The sequence below is a fragment of the Neopsephotus bourkii genome, unplaced genomic scaffold (genome assembly GCF_033783945.1).
Source record: "Neopsephotus bourkii isolate Nb327-2 ecotype Australia unplaced genomic scaffold, CSIRO-AGI_Nbou_v1 NB_1630, whole genome shotgun sequence".
Classification (NCBI taxonomy): domain Eukaryota; kingdom Metazoa; phylum Chordata; class Aves; order Psittaciformes; family Psittacidae; genus Neopsephotus; species Neopsephotus bourkii.
The window spans coordinates 5,547,018-5,569,327 of NW_026902105.1; the positions used below are offsets into that span (position 1 = coordinate 5,547,018).

General features: G+C 40.3%; 1 protein-coding gene across 1 annotated transcript; it reads left to right on the forward strand.

Annotated features, from left to right (window-relative positions):
- The first annotated feature begins 1,310 nt into the window (after positions 1-1,310).
- TRHR (thyrotropin releasing hormone receptor) lies at positions 1,311-11,407 on the forward strand. Its single transcript, XM_061373542.1, has 2 exons — positions 1,311-2,518; positions 10,940-11,407. The coding sequence occupies exons 1-2, from the start codon at positions 1,727-1,729 to the stop codon at positions 11,345-11,347; spliced, it is 1,200 nt and encodes a 399-aa protein (XP_061229526.1). The 5' UTR covers positions 1,311-1,726; the 3' UTR covers positions 11,348-11,407.
- Positions 11,408-22,310: the final 10,903 nt, after the last annotated feature.

The window sequence follows — 22,310 nt, forward strand, 5'->3', positions numbered from 1 at the left end:
AGCAATAATGATATTTGCTTTACTTCATTATGTACTTTGGGGTCTATAGATGAAAAACATCTGATCACAATTGAAGTGTGAACAGACAAATACAAAAAATTACTGGAAAACTGAACCAAGTTGCTTCAAACCTTTATAGTTGTTTGAGTCTAATATCCAGCTCTGATTCAGGTGGTATTCAGGTGGTATTCTCTTTTTGTCATCACCTGTCGTTTCAGCCTATTTAAACTCCTAGTTTTGTAAATATTACACCGTGTGCCTATGCCAATTCTTCTCTCTCAACACTAAAATCTGTTTTGAAATCCAAGTTGTCTTTCCCCAGTTGTGCAACATTTTCTTTTTGTTTGAACCCTTCCTGAGCAAAGAGCAAAATCATTTCCTTAAACAGAGAAAAAGGGGGATTTTAAGGCAGATTTCACCTTCAACTTTTTAACACAATAGTATGAGGAAAATCAGTGGGTTGAAAGGCTGTGGTCAGAGTTGACAAGGGCTCTTCCAAACAGTATTGCAGAAGGGTTTGCTGTCGTTTCTCCCACTGAGGCATTGAGGCTGCCAGCAAGTGATACAAGAAACCTCTGCATCCACCTCGAGCTGCAGCCAGGCTACTGAATACTGCAACCACAACTGTAGTGCTTTCATCCACGCATCTCAAAGCAGTTATTTCTACCAGTCTCTGATCTGTCTGTGATTTTACACAACTTGACTGAACAAAGGAGGAATTTATTCAAATGAAGAAGAGCCTTCATTGAGGAAATGGTGGTAGATCAGTAACACTCTGAGTGCATGCTTGTGTGTGTGTATGTGTGAGAGTGACTGATTTCATTGAACAGCAATTTGTGCTCTGATAGTTTTATTGTTGCTGTGCTACGGTTCAGAAGGGAGCTGAAAGGGCTCAGGAGTGATGACAGCAATAGCAATAAAGGTTTTGAAGAGAATGGTCTATAAAGAAACATTTTTTCCTGCTGTTTTCAAAGGCTGGGGTATGCTTCTTTCTGTAAGCTTTGAAGGGACTCTTCTGGCTCCCTGAAAAGCAGGAGGCAAGTGTAAATTGCCATCACTTTCACAAGGACAGGGGCACAGGGAAAGTTGGAATTTTAGAAAATGATGTATTTTTGCTGCCAGTCAATCTCCCCTTTGTCCGTGGGTGGATCAATGGGATCAATACACGAGATAGCTGTATGAGACAGAGAGGGAAAGCAGTGTGAACTAGAAAACCTGTGGGGCTTTACAAATCACCATCCTTTCACCTCCCGCTGCTGTCTCCACCCTCGGTATGCTCTGACTCCTCCTGGAAAACAGTGATGCTGGAGTCTGCCTGGGCTGGATCAGCTCAGTCCCGTGCAGCGCTTTAGCCAGCTGGCAGTGCAGGAGGGCTCTGCTCCCCCTGCTGCGGCCACCTCCTTCTCTGCAGGGGGGAAAGCTCCCGTCCCTGTGTTTTCCTGAACGCCTCAAGCCAGCTATGATGAAACAGCTTTTTTAACCTGTGCAAATGAGCTGGAGTCTCAAAGGGATTAACTTTTCTGGCAACTGAATTTGCAAAGACTGAAAGCCCAGGTGCTTTCCGGGGAGTGGAGAACAGTGCAGGAATGGGGCTGTGACTACATGGAGAATGTGCTCTGAGGCTATGGCTCACCCACGCTCTGCTCTACTCACCCTTTTGCAGGGGACCATGGAGAACATGTGCTGAGACCAAGTGCTGGGCAGAAGCAGCAGCGGACTGGTGAAGATGGAGAATGGCACGGGGGATGAGCAGAACCAAACTGGGCTGCCATCAAGCCAGGAGATCGTTACAGCTGAATACCAAGTGGTTACCATCCTCTTGGTCCTCCTTATCTGCGGACTGGGCATCGTGGGCAACATCATGGTGGTTCTGGTGGTCCTCAGAACCAAACACATGAGAACTCCCACTAACTGCTACCTGGTGAGTCTGGCTGTGGCAGATCTCATGGTGCTTGTGGCTGCAGGACTGCCCAATATCACAGACAGCCTGTATAGATCTTGGGTGTATGGCTATGTGGGGTGTCTCTGCATCACTTATCTCCAGTACCTAGGGATCAATGCTTCTTCTTTTTCCATCACTGCCTTCACCATTGAGAGATACATAGCCATCTGCCACCCAATCAAAGCTCAGTTCCTATGTACTTTTTCAAGAGCCAAAAAGATCATTATTTTTGTCTGGGCTTTCACCTCCATATATTGTATGCTCTGGTTTTTCTTGCTAGACCTTAATACAGTAGTCTACAAAGACATTACTGTTGTGTCCTGTGGCTATAAAGTGTCTAGGAGCTATTACTCTCCTATCTACATGATGGACTTTGGCATATTTTATGTTTTGCCAATGGTATTGGCTACTGTTCTCTATGGCCTGATTGCTAGAATACTGTTCCTAAACCCCATCCCTTCGGACCCGAAAGAGAACTCTAAGACATGGAGGAATGATGTTGCTCATGAAAGCAAGCCTGTGAATTCCAAGATGACTAACAGGAATTTCAACAGCACTGTTGCTTCTCGAAGGCAGGTAGGAACAGCAGTTTGAAATGGCTTTCTGAGACCTAAACCCCACTTGTTTCAGAGATCACCAGTCTAAACCTGCGGAAGGGGGTGCACTGAGTATATGTATCTATATATAAATATATATATATATTCTTTCTTTTTGCTAAATATTCAGGATGAAATTCTGTGGTACATATATACATACATAAAATACGTATTTTTCCTGCCTATTCATTATTACCTACTGCAAGAACTGACAAACAAATACTATTTTATTTCCTATATCAAAAATCAATTAGGAAGTGTCAATAAAGAATGAAGAATTTTTAACGATAGTTTCTTTATATTAAGCCTGTTAGTAATCCTGACAAATATGCAGAGTGACTCAAGTTAGTTTTGAGAGCTGGAGCCAAAGAACTAATCCTGGAGTTTAGGAAACTGGAGGGTTTGTCCCAGCTCAGGCACTGGACCACTCGGCAAACACAGTTAAGTGGTTACTTCTCCTGCCTGTAACTCTGCTGGTGGAAGTCTAATTAAGCAAGTCTTTATGTAAAACTAAATGCTAAATATATTTGTTATTCTGTGTCTCATAAAATAGCTTTCTGTATTGATGCCTCAAACGTGAGGCATAAGTTTGTCTAGCTTCTTTTAATATTGTTAAATACGCATGCTGTAATGAGTAATTATACAAGTAGACTACAGTTAGTAGGGTAATTTATGGCTATTTGCAATAAATCAGACTGCCTCACAGTCACACAGTAGGCAGCAGATAGTACTGCCGGGTGCAGTGCTGAGAAATGCAGGGCACATCACTTCCCAGCAGGATCTCGGGAGCAGGCTCCAGTGGGTCAGGCAGCTTGATGTGAGCGGTTTGCTTACAGCCCTCAGCAGTCCATTTGCCACACAGGATGATTCTACCTCCTTGCACTGTGCAGTTCCCTCCGGAAGGAAGGCTGAGCTGTGCACCCTTTCAAACCAGCTGAGTGCCCTCCTTCGGTGACAGGTTGAACTTTATATTCTTTCTTATTATGTATAGACTGCTACGGTTTAATGCGAGGGACCATTTTCCCTTGTTACAGAGATAGCACTGACCTCAAAAGTTAACTGAGCTGCCTGCTACGTCATGGAGCCCTCCCAGAGCACAGCTATGCTTTGAAATGCATAACTGAAATATGTGGTCTAGGTTATATTTAATTATGTGTCTCCAATTATAGCTGTTAGCCAGAGTAGATGTGTTTAATCTTGTTTTTCTTTGTCCATTAATTAGTAGAAGAACAAGATAAGCTGCTTTTCAAGTTCTCAATATCACTTTAGTATACATGCTTGATTACATATACTTGAAAAAAAATTTTTCACATTGAGCATTGCTGAATGTGGATACTGTTATATTATGAAACCTAAATGTGAGGATTGCGATGTGATATATTGCAATGTAGATTGCAATTGTGGACAACTGAGGATGCAGTTGCCTTCTTTGAACTGTGCTTGCAGTACAGTGATGGAGTTGCTTATGATGTCCAGCATGTGATCTGTAGAAAAAGTGGCTGAAAATGTGGTGTACTCTTCCTATTTCTGTGGCAGTTCTCATGTGTACCCAAGAACATCCTACAGAATGAAATCTGTGCATGTTCCTGTGGTGGGATTGCTCTGGCTAGCATCCAAACATCCACCCATCTGCGTGCTCATTCTTTAACCCTATGAAAATGGGAAGAAAAGGAGCAAGAAAGCTCATAGGTCAAGATAAGGAGAGGAAGATCAGTTATAACTAGTTGTCATGAGCAATGCAGACTCAGCTTGGGGAAACGTAATTTATTGCCCTTTGCTATAGGCATGAGTTATATTCAATTGCTTCCATGAGGCAACTGGCATCATGGGGCCAGGGAGAGTTGTGGTCAGGTTGCAGAGACTTGTCTCTGTCACTCTTTCCTTCTCACTCTTTCCCTCTGTGAGTCTTCCATGGGCTCCAATCCCTTCAGGTGATGCCAGCTTTGCCAAGGAGCGCCTCCTCTCTGACTTTGGTGCTCTCTCTCCTGTTGCTCATTCTTTTGTTTTCTTCTCCTCTCCGCCTCTGCAGCATTTTTGCCTTTTCTTAAATATGTTGTCACAGAGGCACCACCAGCTTGGCTAATGGGCTCAGCTGTGCCCTGTGGTGGTTTTGCTGGAACTGGATGGAATCTGCTCAGGGACGCCACCCATGCAACTTCCCAGCTTGGACATGGAAATTCAATACAGTCCCACTGAGTGATTATGGTTAATTATTATTATACTTAACCTACTAAGAGCTCACATTTATATAATACACCAGAATGCAACAGTAAGTTAAATAGGTTTCTTCAACTTTCATGAAGGTTTAACTTAGGGAATTTCATAACCACTTCTGAAGAGGATTAATCCAACATGGCACTATGTGAATTGATTTCTCCATGTAGAATAGCTCTCTGCTCAGGGAGGAAGCAAGTATAGAATAAAATAACCATTTCCTTACAACTATGGAGGATATCTACTTAAGATGGGAGGGTGTGGGGGGTGGGAAGCTCAGCAGTGAGATAAACAGAGGGGGAGGTGGCTATTGCTGAAGGAGAATAGATGAACCACGTTCAGCTTCATTAGAACAGGTATTTTCAGTCTCTGATGTAAACAGACATAACACCAGCACTGAAAGGCAAAAAAATAGTTGTCAGGTGCTCAGAGGACTTTTGTTTTCAAAACAGAATGGCAATTTAGAGCATTCTATGATTTAGAAAGAAGGCTTGGGATATATTTTATAATGGTAAGCATATTTTAGTGTATTTTTGATGTGAGATGGCCAGGCACGAGTTCTGAATGAAGCTAATAGCACATCTCCAATGAACAGAAATCAGCTCTTCCAGCTATAAAGTGGTCGTCTACTTACTTATTCCATTCCCTGCCTGCACCCTTCCACCCACAGGATTTAAACATCACTGAACTAGTTCCAGGAAATATTTATTTCATTACAGTGTTTGGGAAGCTAAGAGGAACAAAATCTGTTTACTAAAGAATCAACGCCCCCATATCAAGAGCCACCAATGGACAAAGCCTTCAAACTACTCTTCAGGCCCTGAAGTTTTTATTCAAAGCACTGCAAAACAAAACTGAACAGGGAGGACAAGCTAAGAAAAAAGTGCGATAAACTAAAAAAAATAAAAACACAACAGAAAACCACACACCAAAACCTAAAAACCCCAAGCAATCCAGGTATAAAAATTGATCCTTTTTTAAAAAAAAAGTTGAAAGAGAGGGAAAGGCACAAAGAAAGCTTTCTTTTTTTCATAAAATATTTCCATTTCCAACACATTTTTGCTTCACTGGACATCTGTTAATGCTGATATTGGACAACTACTGAAATTATAAGATATTTGTTTACACTGCAAACTACATCTCTACCAAGGAAAGAAGCACCAATAGATACCCATAGGATGTGCCAAACTCCATTCTTATATCCACCTCTGAAGAGCTAAATCAGGGTAGCTCTTGCAATATTTTCTGTTTTACAGAGTTGTACTGGATAGCAGGGTGTGATAGATGTATTAAAAGTTTGGGTTTACTAAAAAAACCCAAACAAACTAGTTTTATTGACAGCCAGGCACTCCTTTATAAGTGGGAATACATTTCCAATTCACTTTATAATTTCCACCCGTCTCCTGGTGTCCCAGAAGGCACAGAAACCAGTTCATCCTCCCTCTTTGTGAGAAACTAAATCCACTCTTTATGGAAAGCAGTAAGAATCATTTACTTCCTTTGCAGAGCTTTTGATCAGCCACTACAAGTCAGTAGGTCACACCTGACTTTGTCCTGAGGGAAGATCTCTGCCAGAAGAAAGCAGGATACTGGTATGCTCCATCTTCAGAGGCATCAGTTTGTGCTCAAGACAATTAGGCACTGAGGAATCCAACACTGTTACAGTTTTTTTGCAGTATTGAAACGTGCTGTTAAACCTTCAAGCATGTGTTTAATTTGTGACTAAAGAAAAACCTTAAACATCTATTAGGTCGGATGGAGCTGGTGATGACTGCGTTGGATGGGCTTTCATCTGTGCTTTGCATAGAAAATAACTTTGCTAGACTGAAGTTCATATACAGCACTGAGAAAACAGAATGATTAAGTTCTGGAGTACACATTTCCTCAAGTTGAACAGGAGGGAAGTTGAGAAAGTACAGTTTTCCAGCACCCTTCAGTTGAACCTAGGTCACAGTAGCTGAAACTTCAAAGCTCAAAGGAGGAAAGATCAATAAGATTAGAAGATGACATCATGACAAAGAGCCTCTCTTAAGGCCAGAGAGTTCAAAGTCCCATTTACGTGATTCAGAGACAAGGAAAGAACTTCAATGCAAATTCAATGCTGAGATTTATTTAACAACTGTGTGATCATTTGTACAGATGATCACAGGTCCCAAGGAAGTGAACTGAAGTTGATTTCTACTCACTCACCAGAAAACACAGACTGAATTCGGAGCAGTCCAACTAAAAATATAATTTGAACATGTAAGGAATCCTGGACCTCATGAAGCACTGGGAAACTCTAATTGTTGTCATGGAACTAGGGTAAAAACCGCATGTAGTGGTGAGAAAGACTGAATATGATGCAAAGGATCATGAGCTAAGAAGGGACTTCCTCCCAGATTGCTCAGGACCTTAGATTAATGAAATTTCCCTCCAACACTTTGTTATGATCTCACAGAATCAGTGGGGCTGGCAGGCACCTCTGCAGTTCATGCAGTCCAAGCCAACCCTGCTGGTAATACCACTTTCAGTGGTGCTGTGGTAGACTGAAGACATCTGGCTTGCTAGCCTACTAGGTAGCTGTTCTTCTGCTGCTTTATTTTCTCCATTGCAATTGCAAAGGCAAATGCAACAATTGGATATTTTATTTTTCAGGCATGCATATAATTACATTAGCCTACTAATTTGTGTCTTTGCTATTCCAAAATGGCCTCTTATTGGTACTTGCAAGTCATCCATATTGTTGTTTCCTGAAAACACGTTCACTGACTGTATCCCAATCAAAACAAATAGCAATTGAGCAAACATTAACTGCCGTTACAAATTCAATCTGAATAAAACCACAAGTGCATGTATCAAAGGTTTGGCAAGATTATCCATTACCAAAAATTGCAGTCAAACCAAATTCAACATAATCAGCTCTTTGCCTCTATGAAGCAGCAGTTCATATTTAACTTACATTCACATACATTATAGCTTCAACTTAACATGTGCCTGAAATAATTTTTTAGTCTTTACTCACAGTCTTCCTTTCAGTATCTTTACACCATAAAATACCATAAATATAAAAAAATAAATCTCTACACTTCTTTTTCTTTGCTTTTTCATATACAGCACCACCCTTATAGCAGCTATGAGCCCAAACATTGTCTGGCTAATGTGCGCATGGAATCACAATTGGAGCTATGTGCTTCCAATTTGAGACAAAGGGGCATAAAATCTTTGCTTTCTTTTCTGTTTCCCATATGCTACTCCCTGGCCAGTTCGTCAGATCAGATCCTGGTGCTGGCTGTGTTGAACTCTCCCATATTTCCATTTTATCCCACCTAGTTCAGTCAACATATCCCAAATTTTTTTCTTGTCCATCCATATTATGAACCCTGAATTAAATATTTGCAGATAGATTCATACTTTCTCCAAAGGAATTCCTGCTTTCCTCAGGTATCAAGGACTGTGAAAAATACATACAGCCCTAGACAGCAAACAAGTTTGCTTATACTTGAGATGGGATTCATCTCATTTAACATTCACAGAATCACAAAAATCACAGAATCACAAAAATCACAGAATCACAGAAGGGTTGAGGTTGGAAGGGACCACCAGGGGTCATCTAGTCCAACCTCTCCACTCAAGCAGTGTCACCTAGATCACACTTACTGCTCAGGATTGTGTCCAAACAGCTCTTTATCTTCAGTGAAGGAGACTCCACAACCTCTTTGGGATCCTATTCCAATGCTCAGTTACCCTCACAGTAAAGAAGTTCTTCCTCATGTTCAGGTGGAACTTTTTGTGTTTAGTTTATGCACATTGCCTCTTGTCCTATCACCTGGCACCACCAAGAAGAATCTGCCCTATCCTCTTAACACCTTCCCTTCAGATAATTATGCACATTGATCAGATCCTCCCTGAGCCTCCTCTAGGCTGAACAGGTCCAGCTCCCTCAACCTTTTCTCGTATGAGAGGTGCTTCAGACCCTTAATCATTCCAGTAGCCCTTGGCTGGAGTTGTTTCAGAAGCTCCATGTCTCTCTTGCACTGGGAAGCCCAGAACTGGACACTAGTTCAGGTGAGGCCTCACCAGGGCTGAGTAGAGAGGGAGGATTACATTATGTGTATCTCACAAAGTTAGTTGCTTAGTCCAATCAAATTATCTAAGACCTCTCCACAGTAGATTAAAACAGGTGGGTTACCCTCTAGAGAGTCCTCTCTTAGACGCTGATGCAGTACAGGATTACCTGCCCCTTATAGAAACCCCTCTGGTCTCTAGAGCAAGCACAGATTCCAGCTTGCAATGCAACATACGTTTTGTATAGCTTACATGGAATTGCAACATACGTTTTGTATAGATTACATGGAATATTCAATCATACCACTTGGTTTCACTTGCAATGATATTATATACAGACCATAACCTTTTATTTATTTTATCTTCTTTATTGTACAACTTCTTTGGGATTGCAAAATCACAGACTGGCAATTGCAATATCTCTGCATTGCAATGAACACCACCAAGAACAAGAAAGAATAATAAGAATGATACTATTACATGCCTTTAAAACACCAGAGTGACTCTATGGCACACTAACCTAGTAAATATGACTATTACTTTTAACAATCAATCTAAAAAAGGTTAGTATTCAAAGGAGAAGGAAGCAACTAGTGAACTGTTAGTACCATGGATGAAAATGTTTTGTAAAAGCATTCCCTAGAATGACAAGGTTTTGGAGCAGAAAGGAAACACAGAATACTAGTTCAGATGCAAAATATTGGAAATCTGTTTAGACAAAAACATTTTGAATGTTTTTCAGAATGTTCTAAGAAACCAAAAGACAGGGTTTGAAGAATGGTTGTGTGCAGCCAGGAAGACATTCAATCTCAAGCACTTCCTAGTATTCCAAGTACACTTGAAATATGGATTAATATGGATTTGTTCAAAGGCTTTTAATCATGTTGAACTGGAATGTATTTATGAGTGATATTAGTGGAGCTGACTGTCCCCTTGCAAGCAATTGAAACTCATGATTATCAAAATCCATCCTTTCTGCAAGCAATGAAATTATAACCTATACAACGAGAATGTATCCTGTGGTTACAGGAGTTGCTGTTTCATTGAATTGTAACTTCACAGACCCAGTAAGAAGGACTAAAGCAAAGGTAAAAAGAAGTTCTTTAATCTGTCAATAGGCAACAACAGTTTTATGTCAAGAAGAAAGGGAAACAGTAAAACACATCATGGTCAAAAGAAGCAGTTGTAGCTCACCAAAATCAGTGCAAATGATTCCCAGTCCATGCACACAGAGTTAGCTAAGTCATCTCATGACTTTGATGAGGCCATGCCACTGTACTATCCCACTGTCACATCTCACTGTACTTTCTACCTTGTTTATTAATATATTTCAGATTTCCTTTAATGTAGAGACTAGGAAATACCATATATACTAGAATTAAGAATTAAACTATATATAAAAGAAAAAGTCCTTTCACAGTGGTTTTTTTTTTCCCCTATATTTTTATTATTTCTTGTTCACTTCATTTCAGCTATCCTGGGTATCCCCAAAGGCTGGTGTTTTTTTTTTTTTATTCAAACCAAATTCACACAATAGGTCAAAGTTCTCATAATGATGAAATATTATTGATAATTTTTTTTTCCTGGCAATGTAAACCTTAAATGACATTTCAGAGTAAATATCAAATAATGAAGATCTAATTAAATATTGAGGATTTGAGGAACAGAAATAGATCTAATTTTTATTTGCATTATTTTTGGCTTTTGGAAATATTTTTAGCGTGTCTGTTAAAGCAGATAATCTAAACAGGTTTCAGGTTCAGTTACTCTACAGACTATAGTAGTGTGGAGAAGGAGATCTAATGTGATTGAAACAAATGGCTTTAGACCCCTTTTTGTCCATTTGAATTAATACCTCCTTCCATCTTGAGAAGTTGCAAAGTCCAAGGTCTACAACAATTAGTTTATTGGAATGTCACCTGGAAAGAGTTATTTAACTAAAACTAGGAAGAATTTGGAACCAGGTATTTTTGTCCTTGTTACTGTAGAAAGCCTTTCTTCATCAAACATTGATGAGGAATTCACAGCTGAAGAGCCTGTCTATAGTTTTGCACTGGCTCTAGAGATGTAGGAATGCACATGTTCCTTCCAAGATGAGTTCTAACACACCTCTCTTCTGTTTTCCTCTGTGTTCCCCCAGGTTACCAAGATGTTGGCTGTGGTTGTGATCCTATTTGCATTTCTATGGATGCCTTACCGCACGCTGGTTGTGGTCAATTCCTTTCTCTCCAGCCCCTTCCAAGAAAACTGGTTCCTGCTATTTTGCAGAATCTGTATCTATTTAAATAGTGCCATCAATCCCGTAATTTACAACCTCATGTCCCAGAAATTCAGAACAGCCTTCAGGAAACTCTGCAACTACCAGCAGAAACGGGAAAAGAAACCGGACAATTACAACGTGGCCCTAAATTATAACGTCATCAGAGAGTCTGATCACTTCAGCACTGAACTAGAAGATATTACTGTCACCAATACCTATCTGTCCTCTGCAAAACTGTCCCTTGGTGACACGTGTATATCATCTGAGGTAACAGCTCATGTATTTTAATGTTTGGTGTAGAATTCTTATGAACCAGAGCATGTTCATGTGCATGGGGCTGTGCTGGGCTAGCTCTCAGCTGGGACCAGAGAAGGCTGTCAATGACAGATGATGGATCACCAAACAGGGCATGGAGGGGAGGAAGAACTGCCCAGCTCTGGAAAGTGATGCTTTCAAAGTGCCTTGTGCCAAGCCTGACATGACTGGGAGGATCTGGGTATGGGGAAGGATGATGAGAAGTATGCAGGTTAAGCTTTATTCCCTGATGAACACAGGGCAGTGGTGGAGTATCAGAGTAGTGCTTGGGCATGGTGCCTCATGCACATGTCTGGCAGGAGGGTGGGCATTGGTGTCTGAGCTCAGTGATTCCTCCTCGTGTGCTCTGGCTGCCCACAGGAAAGCAACAGGGAGTTTTCTTGTGCCTCACACCCTGGCTACTGCTTGGGGTTAAGTAGCCCAGTGCCACAATGCAGCTGGTGCTAAGAGAAGACACAGACCTCCTCCACACCAGCATTCTGGTCTTGAGAATGCTGAAAGTCACATCCACCTCCATGCTACCTGCCACATCCCTGTGTGCAGCACGTTTCTCTAACCCAGCTCTCTTCTATGTGATCATAGAATCATAGAATAGTTAGGGTTGGAAAGGACCTTAATATCATCAAGTTCCAAACCCCCTGCCATGGGTAAGGACACCGCACATCAAACCATGTCACCCAAGGCTCCATTCAATCTGGCCTTGAACACCACCAGGGATGGAGCATTCACAACCTCCCTGGGGAACCCATTCCAGTGCTTCACCACCCTCACAGTAAAGAACTTCTTCGTTATATCCAATCTAAACTTCCGCTGTTTAAGTTTTAACCCATTACCCCTTGTCCTACCACTACAGTCCCTAATGAAGAGTCCATCCCCATCATCCCTATATGCCCCCTTCAGATACTGGAAGGCTGCTATGAGGTCTCCACGCAGCCTTCTCTTCTCCAGGTTGAACACCCCCAACTTTCTCAGCCTGTCTTCATACGGGAGGTACTGAGTCCCCTCATCATCCTCATGGCCCTCCTCTGGACTTGTTCCAAAAGTTCCATGTCTTTTTTATGTTGAGGGCACCAGAACTGCACACATGATGATGCATGCTACTGTTTTCATAACGCTCTTTTTACACAATGCTACTTAAATTCTTGTAAACCTGTACACCTTAGCTCTTACCATACAGAATATCCACAGAAAGGCTTAGCTTTTCATTTCCTTTTGCAGATGATATGAAAATGAAAAATACTTCTTTCTCAGTTTGTTTTTTCTCTCCTTATTTTCAGGCCTGAGGCCCACCTTTGGATGCTGTGTTCCCACCAATCTGTATGAAATGTAAAGGCATTTCTGGTCACACAATTGCAGGAGTTACCATATCTCTCTACACACCTGTCTGTGTCCTAGAAGGAAAAGCTGCGTTCTGGGCAGCAAAAAGAATATACTACTGAGTCTAACTGAATGGAGTACTTAATAGAGTTTTAAGCAGATGACTTGGCTACAGTGGAATACCCAAATCCTTCATCTCATGTATCAGCCAAAGAGTGGTCTGCGCTCTCAGAAAGAACAAGGCTGCCCAGGACATCTCCTCAAACACAGAGCAGGGCAGCAGACGATGCTCCCCATGAGGCTGAGAGGCAAGGAGAGGAGTTGCCCTTCTGTGTGCCTACATCAGGAAGTCCCCATCCCACAACAGCCAGAGCCATTGCCAACTCCAGTGATCATCTGAGTTTGACTCGTCCAATCCCACAGCAGTGCAAATCTAATTGTGAGCGTCATAACACACTTCAATGAGCAGATATCTGATGGAAAAGAGCACAATTGTTTTTTTTTTATTTTTTTTTTTTTTAATGTTGAACTGCATGAAATAGAAAGACCATTCAATGAACTAATTTGCAGCAGGGAATAAACAAAAAACTCAGTAAGAAGCTTTAAAAAAATCTTTAGTTTTTGGCAATCTGGACTTCTTACAAGGGCATGTAAGGGTAGGACAAGGGGGAATACTTTTAAACTGAAAGATAAATTTAGATTAGACATTAGGAAGAAATTCTTTGTTATGAGGGTGCTGAGACACTGGAACAGGTTACCCAGAGAAGCTGTGGCTGTGCCATCCCTGACAGTGTTCAAGGCCAGACTGGATGGGACTTTGATCAACCTGGTCTAGTGGAAGGTGTCCCTGCCCATGGCAGAGAGGTTGGAACTGGATGATTTTTAAGGGTCCTTCCAACCCAAACCATTCTGTGATTTTATTATTTTATGATTTTATATATATATGTACCACATTTAATGTAAATTTTAGCTAATACAGAAGCCTGTTAGAACTTGACAGGTACTAAAGATTATTGGACAAACTTTCACTAGTTAATATTATCTTGGTTCAATAATAGTTGTACACCAGATGGCTACAGGGGTATATAAATTTTGTATAGACAATGTCTGAGGAAAAGAGGAAAATTCAGTGAAAAATTACTCTTTTTTCACTTTTTGTCTCAAAAATTACCAATTAAAATACTTTATGACATAAAAGGCATCAACAGAAGATAAGTCACAATGGCTTCTCACTTGCCAGTAGAGCTGATGGAATGCTCTTCCCTCAAGCAGCCTGGGACCACAATCTCCCTACTGTACGTGCAGTGCAGTCAAAACATACCATATGACTTTGGCTTTGCTCTAGACCAACTCATGACCTTGCTAGAACTTCATTTACTCATTCCTGTGTAGCAGTAACAGAAATTCTGGAAGATGCCTGCGTATTCTTGTTTGCTATGAATATTTTGCACAGCTTTTTTACATGACATTTAAAAAGCTGTAAACTCCTAAATGTTCCAGTAAAAAAAACAACTATCTGGTGTGGATGTAAGGGGTAACCTCACTAGCACTGTAAGGCTTTTCATCCAGTTTTCCTTTGCATATACAACTGCTTCCCCAATTCAAACCACTTTCATGTCCATGTTTGCAAAATTAAAGAGAACTGAAAATATTGATAGGCCTCACATTTAGATCTCTATGTGAATCCTTGACTGCTGCATCCAAAAGCACCTATTCAATGCCGTCTGGATGGCAAGGAAAAAGTGAAAAGTCTGTATCCTGCTCCATCTGCATCCTTGCTTTAACTTCTGTTTTAAACTTACAGAGCTTCACAGGTACTTTCTAGCTTGGCTGCATGATGGCAGGGCATGGAAGGGACCAATAGCAGGAGGTTTTCAACCAGCAATACAGATGTGACAAACTTCCTCCAGAAAGGACTTTCTATCATCTTTTATTTCCATCAGCACTTGCCTTTTCATTTTGATGAGCAGAAGGAGCCAGACCACAGGGGTATCGTCCTTTTTGAGACTTTTACCTGAAATTATTCGGGAAAAATGGGAATACTTCACATGTGGACATTCATCAGGGGCAGGCTGTACACTGGAGCCTATCCCAGGAAGCACAGGAGCTGGCAGAGCTTTGGCTGGAGCAAAGCCGGCAGCTGAACCCATGTAGGCTGTGTTGCAGTGTTTTGTATATCCTCTGCATTTGGGCTCTTTTTACTTAGTTTACTAGGGGCTGAGGCTTGCCAGCTTTTCTGCCTGAGCAGCATAGGCCACCAGACACATGCACGGGATCTGTTTCTGTGCAGATGCTCCATCACCATGGCATCTGAACATGCACACATCTGCAAGGGGGGTCCAGACTCTGTGCTGCTTTTGAATAAAAATAAAATGGCAGAGTAAGCCACATGGAAGCCAAGCAGGCAAAGCTGACCAGTGTTCAAGAGTCAGAAGAATACGATGTTGTCCTAGAGTTAGAATTTATAGCAATTCTATCTCATATATAGAATACCACTGCAGGGACATACACTTTGAACAAGCCTTTCCTTAATAGAGCCTAAAGTGAAATTACAGAGTTCTACAGCATTTTACTGCTCACACTTGCTTAAAGCTAGACTGCCATTGTAAGGAGAAGTGAAGGAGAGGTACCACAACCTGTGTAATGTTTCCTCCAAAGCAACTGTCACAGTAGAATGAAATTGTCTGGGAAACCTTACACAGGCATTTACATCTACTTAGCCAAGAGACATATTCAGAGTAAAAGCAGGTTCCTCTATCTGCCTGAGCAAAGCCTTTGTGCACAGTCAGCCAGCACCTCTCATAGCTGATCAAAGTGGATATCTCGGTTGGTACTGGAGGAGCATGCAAACATAACTGCTGGTGGAACTGGTATGTGGAAATCCTTTCACTCTTCAAATGCTGTTGTCAGCTAAACATCTATCCAGTGCTTTCAGACCATGCCCTACCTCCCAGGCTTTCTAAAGGGGTGCCACAAGTGAGTCCTTTTCTTACTTTGAAAGTGTGAAGAGACCTCCAGGACAAGCATCAGACAAAGACAATGCATGCCACAGAAACCTGCCTGCACTACCAAGAACACAACTGGCTGGGTGAAGAACTGAGCTAAGTATTCATGTAATAACAGCAAAACAAACTTACACTTTTATCTTGGTCCTTTTCAGAATACAGACTGAAATTATCGACCGACACTATCAGACATTAATTCTCTCCTTTATTTGCCTTTTGCTTAAAAAGTAATTTTCTGCTTTCTCAGCCTCTGTCTCCATAGTTCTTTTTTTCCCCCGGTTTTCAGGTGAGGTATGTAAGCCCATATTCTTCATGAGATTTCATCAAGGGCTAAAATCTGTGTAGGTGATTGTGTATGCACCACCACTTAGAATAAAAATGAAAGGTATTATTTCATTGTGATATTTATGTGCTCTAACAAAAACAATTGAAATGAAAATTGTGTGCTCCAATGCAATATTGCAGATTCAAGTTACAGTGTGATTTTAATTAAAAATGTGCTGTGACTATAACTTTATAACTAACATTCATGAAATCTATGCTAATTTTGTACATATTCATACAGCTAACACTATGAAACTTTGCTAGATATCTTGTTAATGTGATTTTAGATCTATTTCTGTGCTTGCCCTTCTGTTTGTAACAGCAACCAACCTTTTTTCTTATGCCTGGATGTTGTAGATTAGATTTCAGGGCATGTATTTATTAAAAAAAAAAAAAAAAAAAGTGTGATTTTAAGTTTTTTAGTAATAATATAATTTTTTTTTGCTAGAAGTGAAAGTGACTGGGTGTCAGTTACTGACTGCAGTAATCTATCTCTCTATGCTTATTTTGTGGATAACAAGTGCCTGTGCAACATTTAGGTCGAAAGAATTATCTGATAGGCAGCAATACTGAAATTTGTGTGTATATCTTTATTTAATGGCTTTGATGTAACAGACTGCATTCTTTTTGCGTTTTTATATGCAATATGCTCCAGCATGTAACAAAAGAGATGCTGGTGTAGCATTTGGTTTCTGGAGCTATACTGATTCCTGTGTGAAATACTGAGATGCTGGAACTTTTAAGTGTTGGTAAATCATGGAGATAGATAAGAAAGGTTATTTAGAAGTGTATTTAAAGCACACTTTGGTTCAAGGTAGTTCATGATCTCTTTGAGGGCAAAGTTAAAGATATACCAAAGCTGCTCCAGTGTAGTGTGAAGGGGTTTATGATGCTCCCATAGAAGTGAGTGGCGCAAGTCAAATGGTAAAGCACTCACTAGCTTCCCTCAAAACCAGTTATCCAATACAACAAAGTGGAGGGATGATCCTACTTCAGGAGCTGCCGCCTTTGCTCCTCCAGTACACAGTGAACACTCAGATCAATGTCTTGGCCTTTGGAAGCAGATAAATACTTTTTGGTTGCTCTTTCAAAAGCTACTCTAAAAATAATTTTTAAAAGTACAGATCTGATCATTGTCACCATGGAAAAAAAAATATTTAAAGAATGTGCAAAGTTAAATTGTTTTTTTAAAAAATGCTGCAGATGCTTATTTATTTCTCCACTATTGTTTGAATTCTACTGTGTACAGTTTTAGTTGTTACAAACTACAGTGAAATTTCAAAGTTATCTTTCAGTACTTTGTTATCTCTTCTTCAGAACTGTTTCTTTACTGTTTTGTTCTTTTCAATAAGGGATTATTTTCCCCTGATTCTTTCATTACTACTGAGATACAGGAATTAAGGCATGAAATTGCTTCAAAGTGATTGGGACTCCAGAATTCCTTAATATGGGAGCAGAATGCTGGAAATTTGAATTCACCGAAGAGCAGCTGGTTTAGAAGAAATTTCTTCTGGTTCTACCCAGAGTAATTCTGACTTCATTTTGTCATTGCATGTGGTTTATAAATTTGTCTATTAATATGATTGTGAAATTGTTCAGAGAAATGTACTGCTCATAAATATAATTCTTCTAAAAATGAAGACCAATTTTTGTTCAAAATAAGCATTTTGTAACCCTTTGATGCATGCCACTCTAGAGATTCATGTGATGGAATTTTGTTGCTACTCTAAATAAACGTTGACAGTATAATCATATTGAAACTTTAATTTTTCAACAACTACTTGAATACATACCCTTTGCCTTTCTGTCCCTGGCAATGGGCAGATAATGCAACAACATCCTTTGTCATCTGTAAGGGAATGAACATTCCAAAAAACAAGCTTTGTTTCCTGAAGGAAGAGCAGTTTGACAGTAGTGTAGCAGTTGCAGTGCTTAAACAGGAGAAGATCCCAGACACAGCTACAGGATGGGCAGAGAAGAGATTCAGAGCAGCCCTGCGGAGAAGGACTTGGGGATGCTGGTCGATGAGAACATGAACATGAGCCAGCAGTGTGCACTTACAGCCCAGAAAGCCAACCGTATCCTGGGCTGCATCAAAAGGAGTGTGACCAGCAGGTCGAAGGACGTGATCCTGCCCCTTTATTTTGCTCTTGTGAGACCTCACTTAGAGTATTGTGTACAGTTCTGGTGTCCTCAACATAAAAAGGACATGGATCTGTTGGAACAAGTCCAGAGGAGGCCCATGAGGATGGTCAGGGGACTGGAGCACCTCCCTTATGAAGATAGGCTGAGAAAGTTGGGGCTGTTCAGCCTGGAGAAGAGAAGGCTGCATGGAGACCTCATAGCAGCCTTCCAGTATCTGAAGGGGGCCTATAGGGATGCTGTGGATGAACTCTTCATTAGGGACTGTAGTGACAGGACAAGGGGTAACAGGTTCAAACCTAAACAGGGGAAGTTTAGATTGGATGTAAGGAAGAAGTTCTTTACTGTGAGGGAATGGGTTCCCCAGGGAAGTTGTGAATGCTCCATCCCTGGCGGTGTTCAAGGCCAGATTGAATGGAGCCTTGGGTGACATGGTTTGGTGTGAGGTGTCCCTGCCCATGGCAGGCGGGTTGGAACTTGATGATCTTAAGGTCCTTTCCAACATTAACTATTCTATGATGCTATGATTCTATGATCCTATGATTCTATTCTATAACGTAAATGAAGGGTCTTCTCAGTGGTGCTCAGTGACAGGTCAAGAGGAAATGGGCACAAACTGAAATAAAGCAAATTCCACTTAAACATTGGTTAAAAACCCTTTTACTGTGAGGGTGGTCAAACACAGGATCAGATTTCCCAGACAGGTTAGTCAAATTTAATTTCCCCTCTACAAACCTCACTCCTAGAGCTTTCCTTAACAGCTCTAGATTTCATCAGCTGCGGGTTTATTTGCTCCCATTCAGGTGAACTTTGTTATTTGGTGAAGATGCATGATTGTGCTATTCCTCAGCAGTATATTGGATTTTGCTTTCTTTTATTGCAAATGCACAAGGTAATTTTTCAAATTGTTTTGAGAGCTCTTGTGAGGTTTAGCACACATGCACTTTACTAATTATTTGATGAATAGAGCTTAACAGTCAGGAAAAAGGCATATGGTGCATTTTGTTAATATTGAATGCATAACGATTTGTGCTACTTCAGAACATACAAGTTCCCTTTTACTGCCACTTTTTCATATATAGCTATGAAATATTTTTTCTGAGAGCTGCTTCAGTTTTATTTCAGTAGTAGATGTTGCCACAGTTTTCAGTAAGAGGTAAATACCACCATATTTGACATCATGGCTTGGTTTTGTATGCTTTTGTTTCAAGAGAACATGTCTACATGGCTTTGAGACTTCAAGTTATGGAGATGTCCTCTGGGTAGGGAAATGACACCTGAGAGGGCATCTTCCCCCATGCTAAAAACAAGTGCTTGGAAAGAAGAACTAGTGAAGCACTGTTTGGCTGTAGCACGCTGCCTTGTCAGTGTGCCATGTTGAAGCATACAGGCCTGACAACACACGCGCTCCTGCCAGGCTGTGGCTGCTGAGGTTCACGATAGTGAAGCTATTACCACTTTCACAGAAGTGAGGAGTCTGAAAGTGCCAGCACTGAATTCTCTCAGACCAGTGGTGTTGATGCCAAATCTTCTGAAATATAAAGCACTGCTACTGGGAATTATTGGCTTTTGTCAGATAATCTCTTTTCAAATCTGCAGTTATTGCACTTATTTGCATGAACATGGGGGGGTGGGAGGGGGTTTGAGCTCTCAGTTTAAAGCTAGCATTCAAGAAAGAGCAAGAAATTGATTCCTTGCTTGCGCTGTTTTATAATGGCTGGATAAATCTCCTGAGGGATAATTAGATAGATCTTAACAGGCTGATGACAGCTAGCCAGCTGGATTTTGTCATGGCTTAATAAAAGCATATGAAGTACAGCAATAGACCCCTGCAGAAAGAATAAATAATAATAATTTTTAAAATACATTAAAAACCAGCCAATAAACAAAAAACAACAAACCCAAACCAAATAAACATGATAGCTCTAAGAAAAGGGGTGTGCTTACAGAAGCTACCTGCTGGCCTATGCATGTATTATTCATGTTATGAGTCCAATCTGAAGAATAAATGTTGGTATGAGTTTCTCAAATAACAACTCTGACTAAATATGGCAACTCTTGCATTGGTGTTATTTCAGGAAATAAGAGCTTAAAATTAAAATATTTAAACACAAATGTAAGATATCTCTTTTTTTAGGATTAAAGAAATCAAAGGTCATTTAGGTTGTTATTCTTGCTTGTGCTCATACACACATGTATATATATTTATACACACATACATATATGTGTGTATCTACTACAGCTTAATATGAAACCGTATCTTCCTCTCAAATAAGTCTGCTGCTTTATTACTGGATGCCTGTGGACATGTAATTACCATGGTAAAACCCAAGGATTTTGAGATTTTTTTTTTTAATTGGGAAATGGAGAACAAATCCTTCTCAATCCAAACCAGAGGGAAAGAGCAAGAGTAGATTTAATTTCCAGACATACCATTAGTTATTCAGTAGAAAAATCAATTCATTTAGACATTCAGTACCAAATAAATTCAATATTCCTTTTTTTTTCTGTTAGGAATGAACTGTCAAAAATATCAGAATGACATTAGATATAAAGAAGCAGAAGATACAGAAGATATAGACACAGTCTCGCTTCTGCTAGAAATGTAACAATTTCTCCGATGTAAAAGGAAACAGAGCATCAAATTCTTCACATTTATGGCATGTTTCTCTAATAATGATAGCTATTAATAAAGATTTAATAACCTACCACGCAAATAGACACCAGAATGAACAGAGAATGGTTAGTTAAAGTCATAAAGGAAGAGTCTGAGCAAAATCTGTGAAGTGTAATAAAGACACGAAAAACAACTTTTTCATTTATAGTTTATTTAAGCGTTTCTTTTATGAACTACCTACATTCAAAATTTAAACTGATTTTATTGACCTGATGTCCAGTCATATCTTCTTTCTTTATGAAAGGAAGACAATTTCTAGGTAGGCATCCAGTAAAGTTAGGGGTTAATAATTCATAGCAAAATGTGATTAAAACTGAAATTGTGATAAGTAGTTCAATTTAGTGAATTTCTGTTACACTGAACTAGAAGGAGACAAAAGCCCTGTAGAAATTAATCCTTTTGAAAAGTCAGTTATTACTTGCAAAATTTAACATCAGATGATAACATAAAATTAGTAGGATAATTAAATACACGGACTGTGGAGGCTATTCCCCTTTGACCACTGATCGATCAAAGCCACCAATAGCTATTGATGCTTCAAACTAAGTTGTCCATGGTGGTCATCACCTGGTGACAGCACAGACATGCCAGCATGTCCTGATCTCAGCTGAGGATGCTGGGCTGCTGATAAGGAGGAGGAACTCAGCTGTGTGGGGGAGGGCACTGGCCCCATATGGGGTCCTGAGGATCTTTTACAGACACATGGGGCCCCAAGCCTTAGCCTATACCTTGCTGAGTTTCCCTCCTGAAATGCATGTACTTACACTCACCATTGGATGTTGTATCCAAAAGCAATACTGTGATATGACACTGTACAGAAACGCACTAGACAGCACTAACCTACACAGATTAAACCTGCTGATGGAGAGTTCCTCTTCTGTGCAGAACTGAGTCTTCCCCTGCCCAGATAGCTCTAGGGCTTAAGCTGCCATTTGGGGTCTCTTTCAGTGCTTGATTTCAGTGGGGAATAATTAAGGGAAAGCAAAGCTGTATCTCTGCTGACAGGTATGTACTCTGAGTGCATGGTATTCCACCAGACAGTGAGGTATTCCTGCTCTATACACATTTTGGATCCAGATCCAGATGACACTGATTTATATTTGAAATACTGCAAAGCACATTTGGAAGGCAATTATGGAAAGATTTATAAATTCTTGAAAGGCAACTATACTGTGTTTAAGCAGAATCTGTTATTCAGGAGGACAATGAGCAGAAATTACAAGGGGTCAGTGAGTTATTCAGCACATAAGATACATGCTTAGAAATGAAAAGGGGAAAGATGGCTCTGCTGTGCAGAGGTCTCTTCAAAAATTGACTCTTTATAATGTAAACGTTACATTTTTAAGGTAATTCTGGAGCCTACACTGTTTACACAGAACAATTAAAAGCAAGCAGCACTGCAAGGGGATACAATTGACAGATGGCAATGTCTCTACAGCAGTAAGAATGGGTTAACTAATTTTTAGATGTA

Coding starts and splice junctions, on each gene's coding strand:
- TRHR (XM_061373542.1), top strand. CDS start 1,727: ATGGAGAATGGCACGGGGGATGAGCAGAACCAAACTGGGCTGCCATCA. Junction 2,519..10,939: donor CTGTTGCTTCTCGAAGGCAG/GTAGGAACAGCA, acceptor GTGTTCCCCCAG/GTTACCAAGATGTTGGCTGT.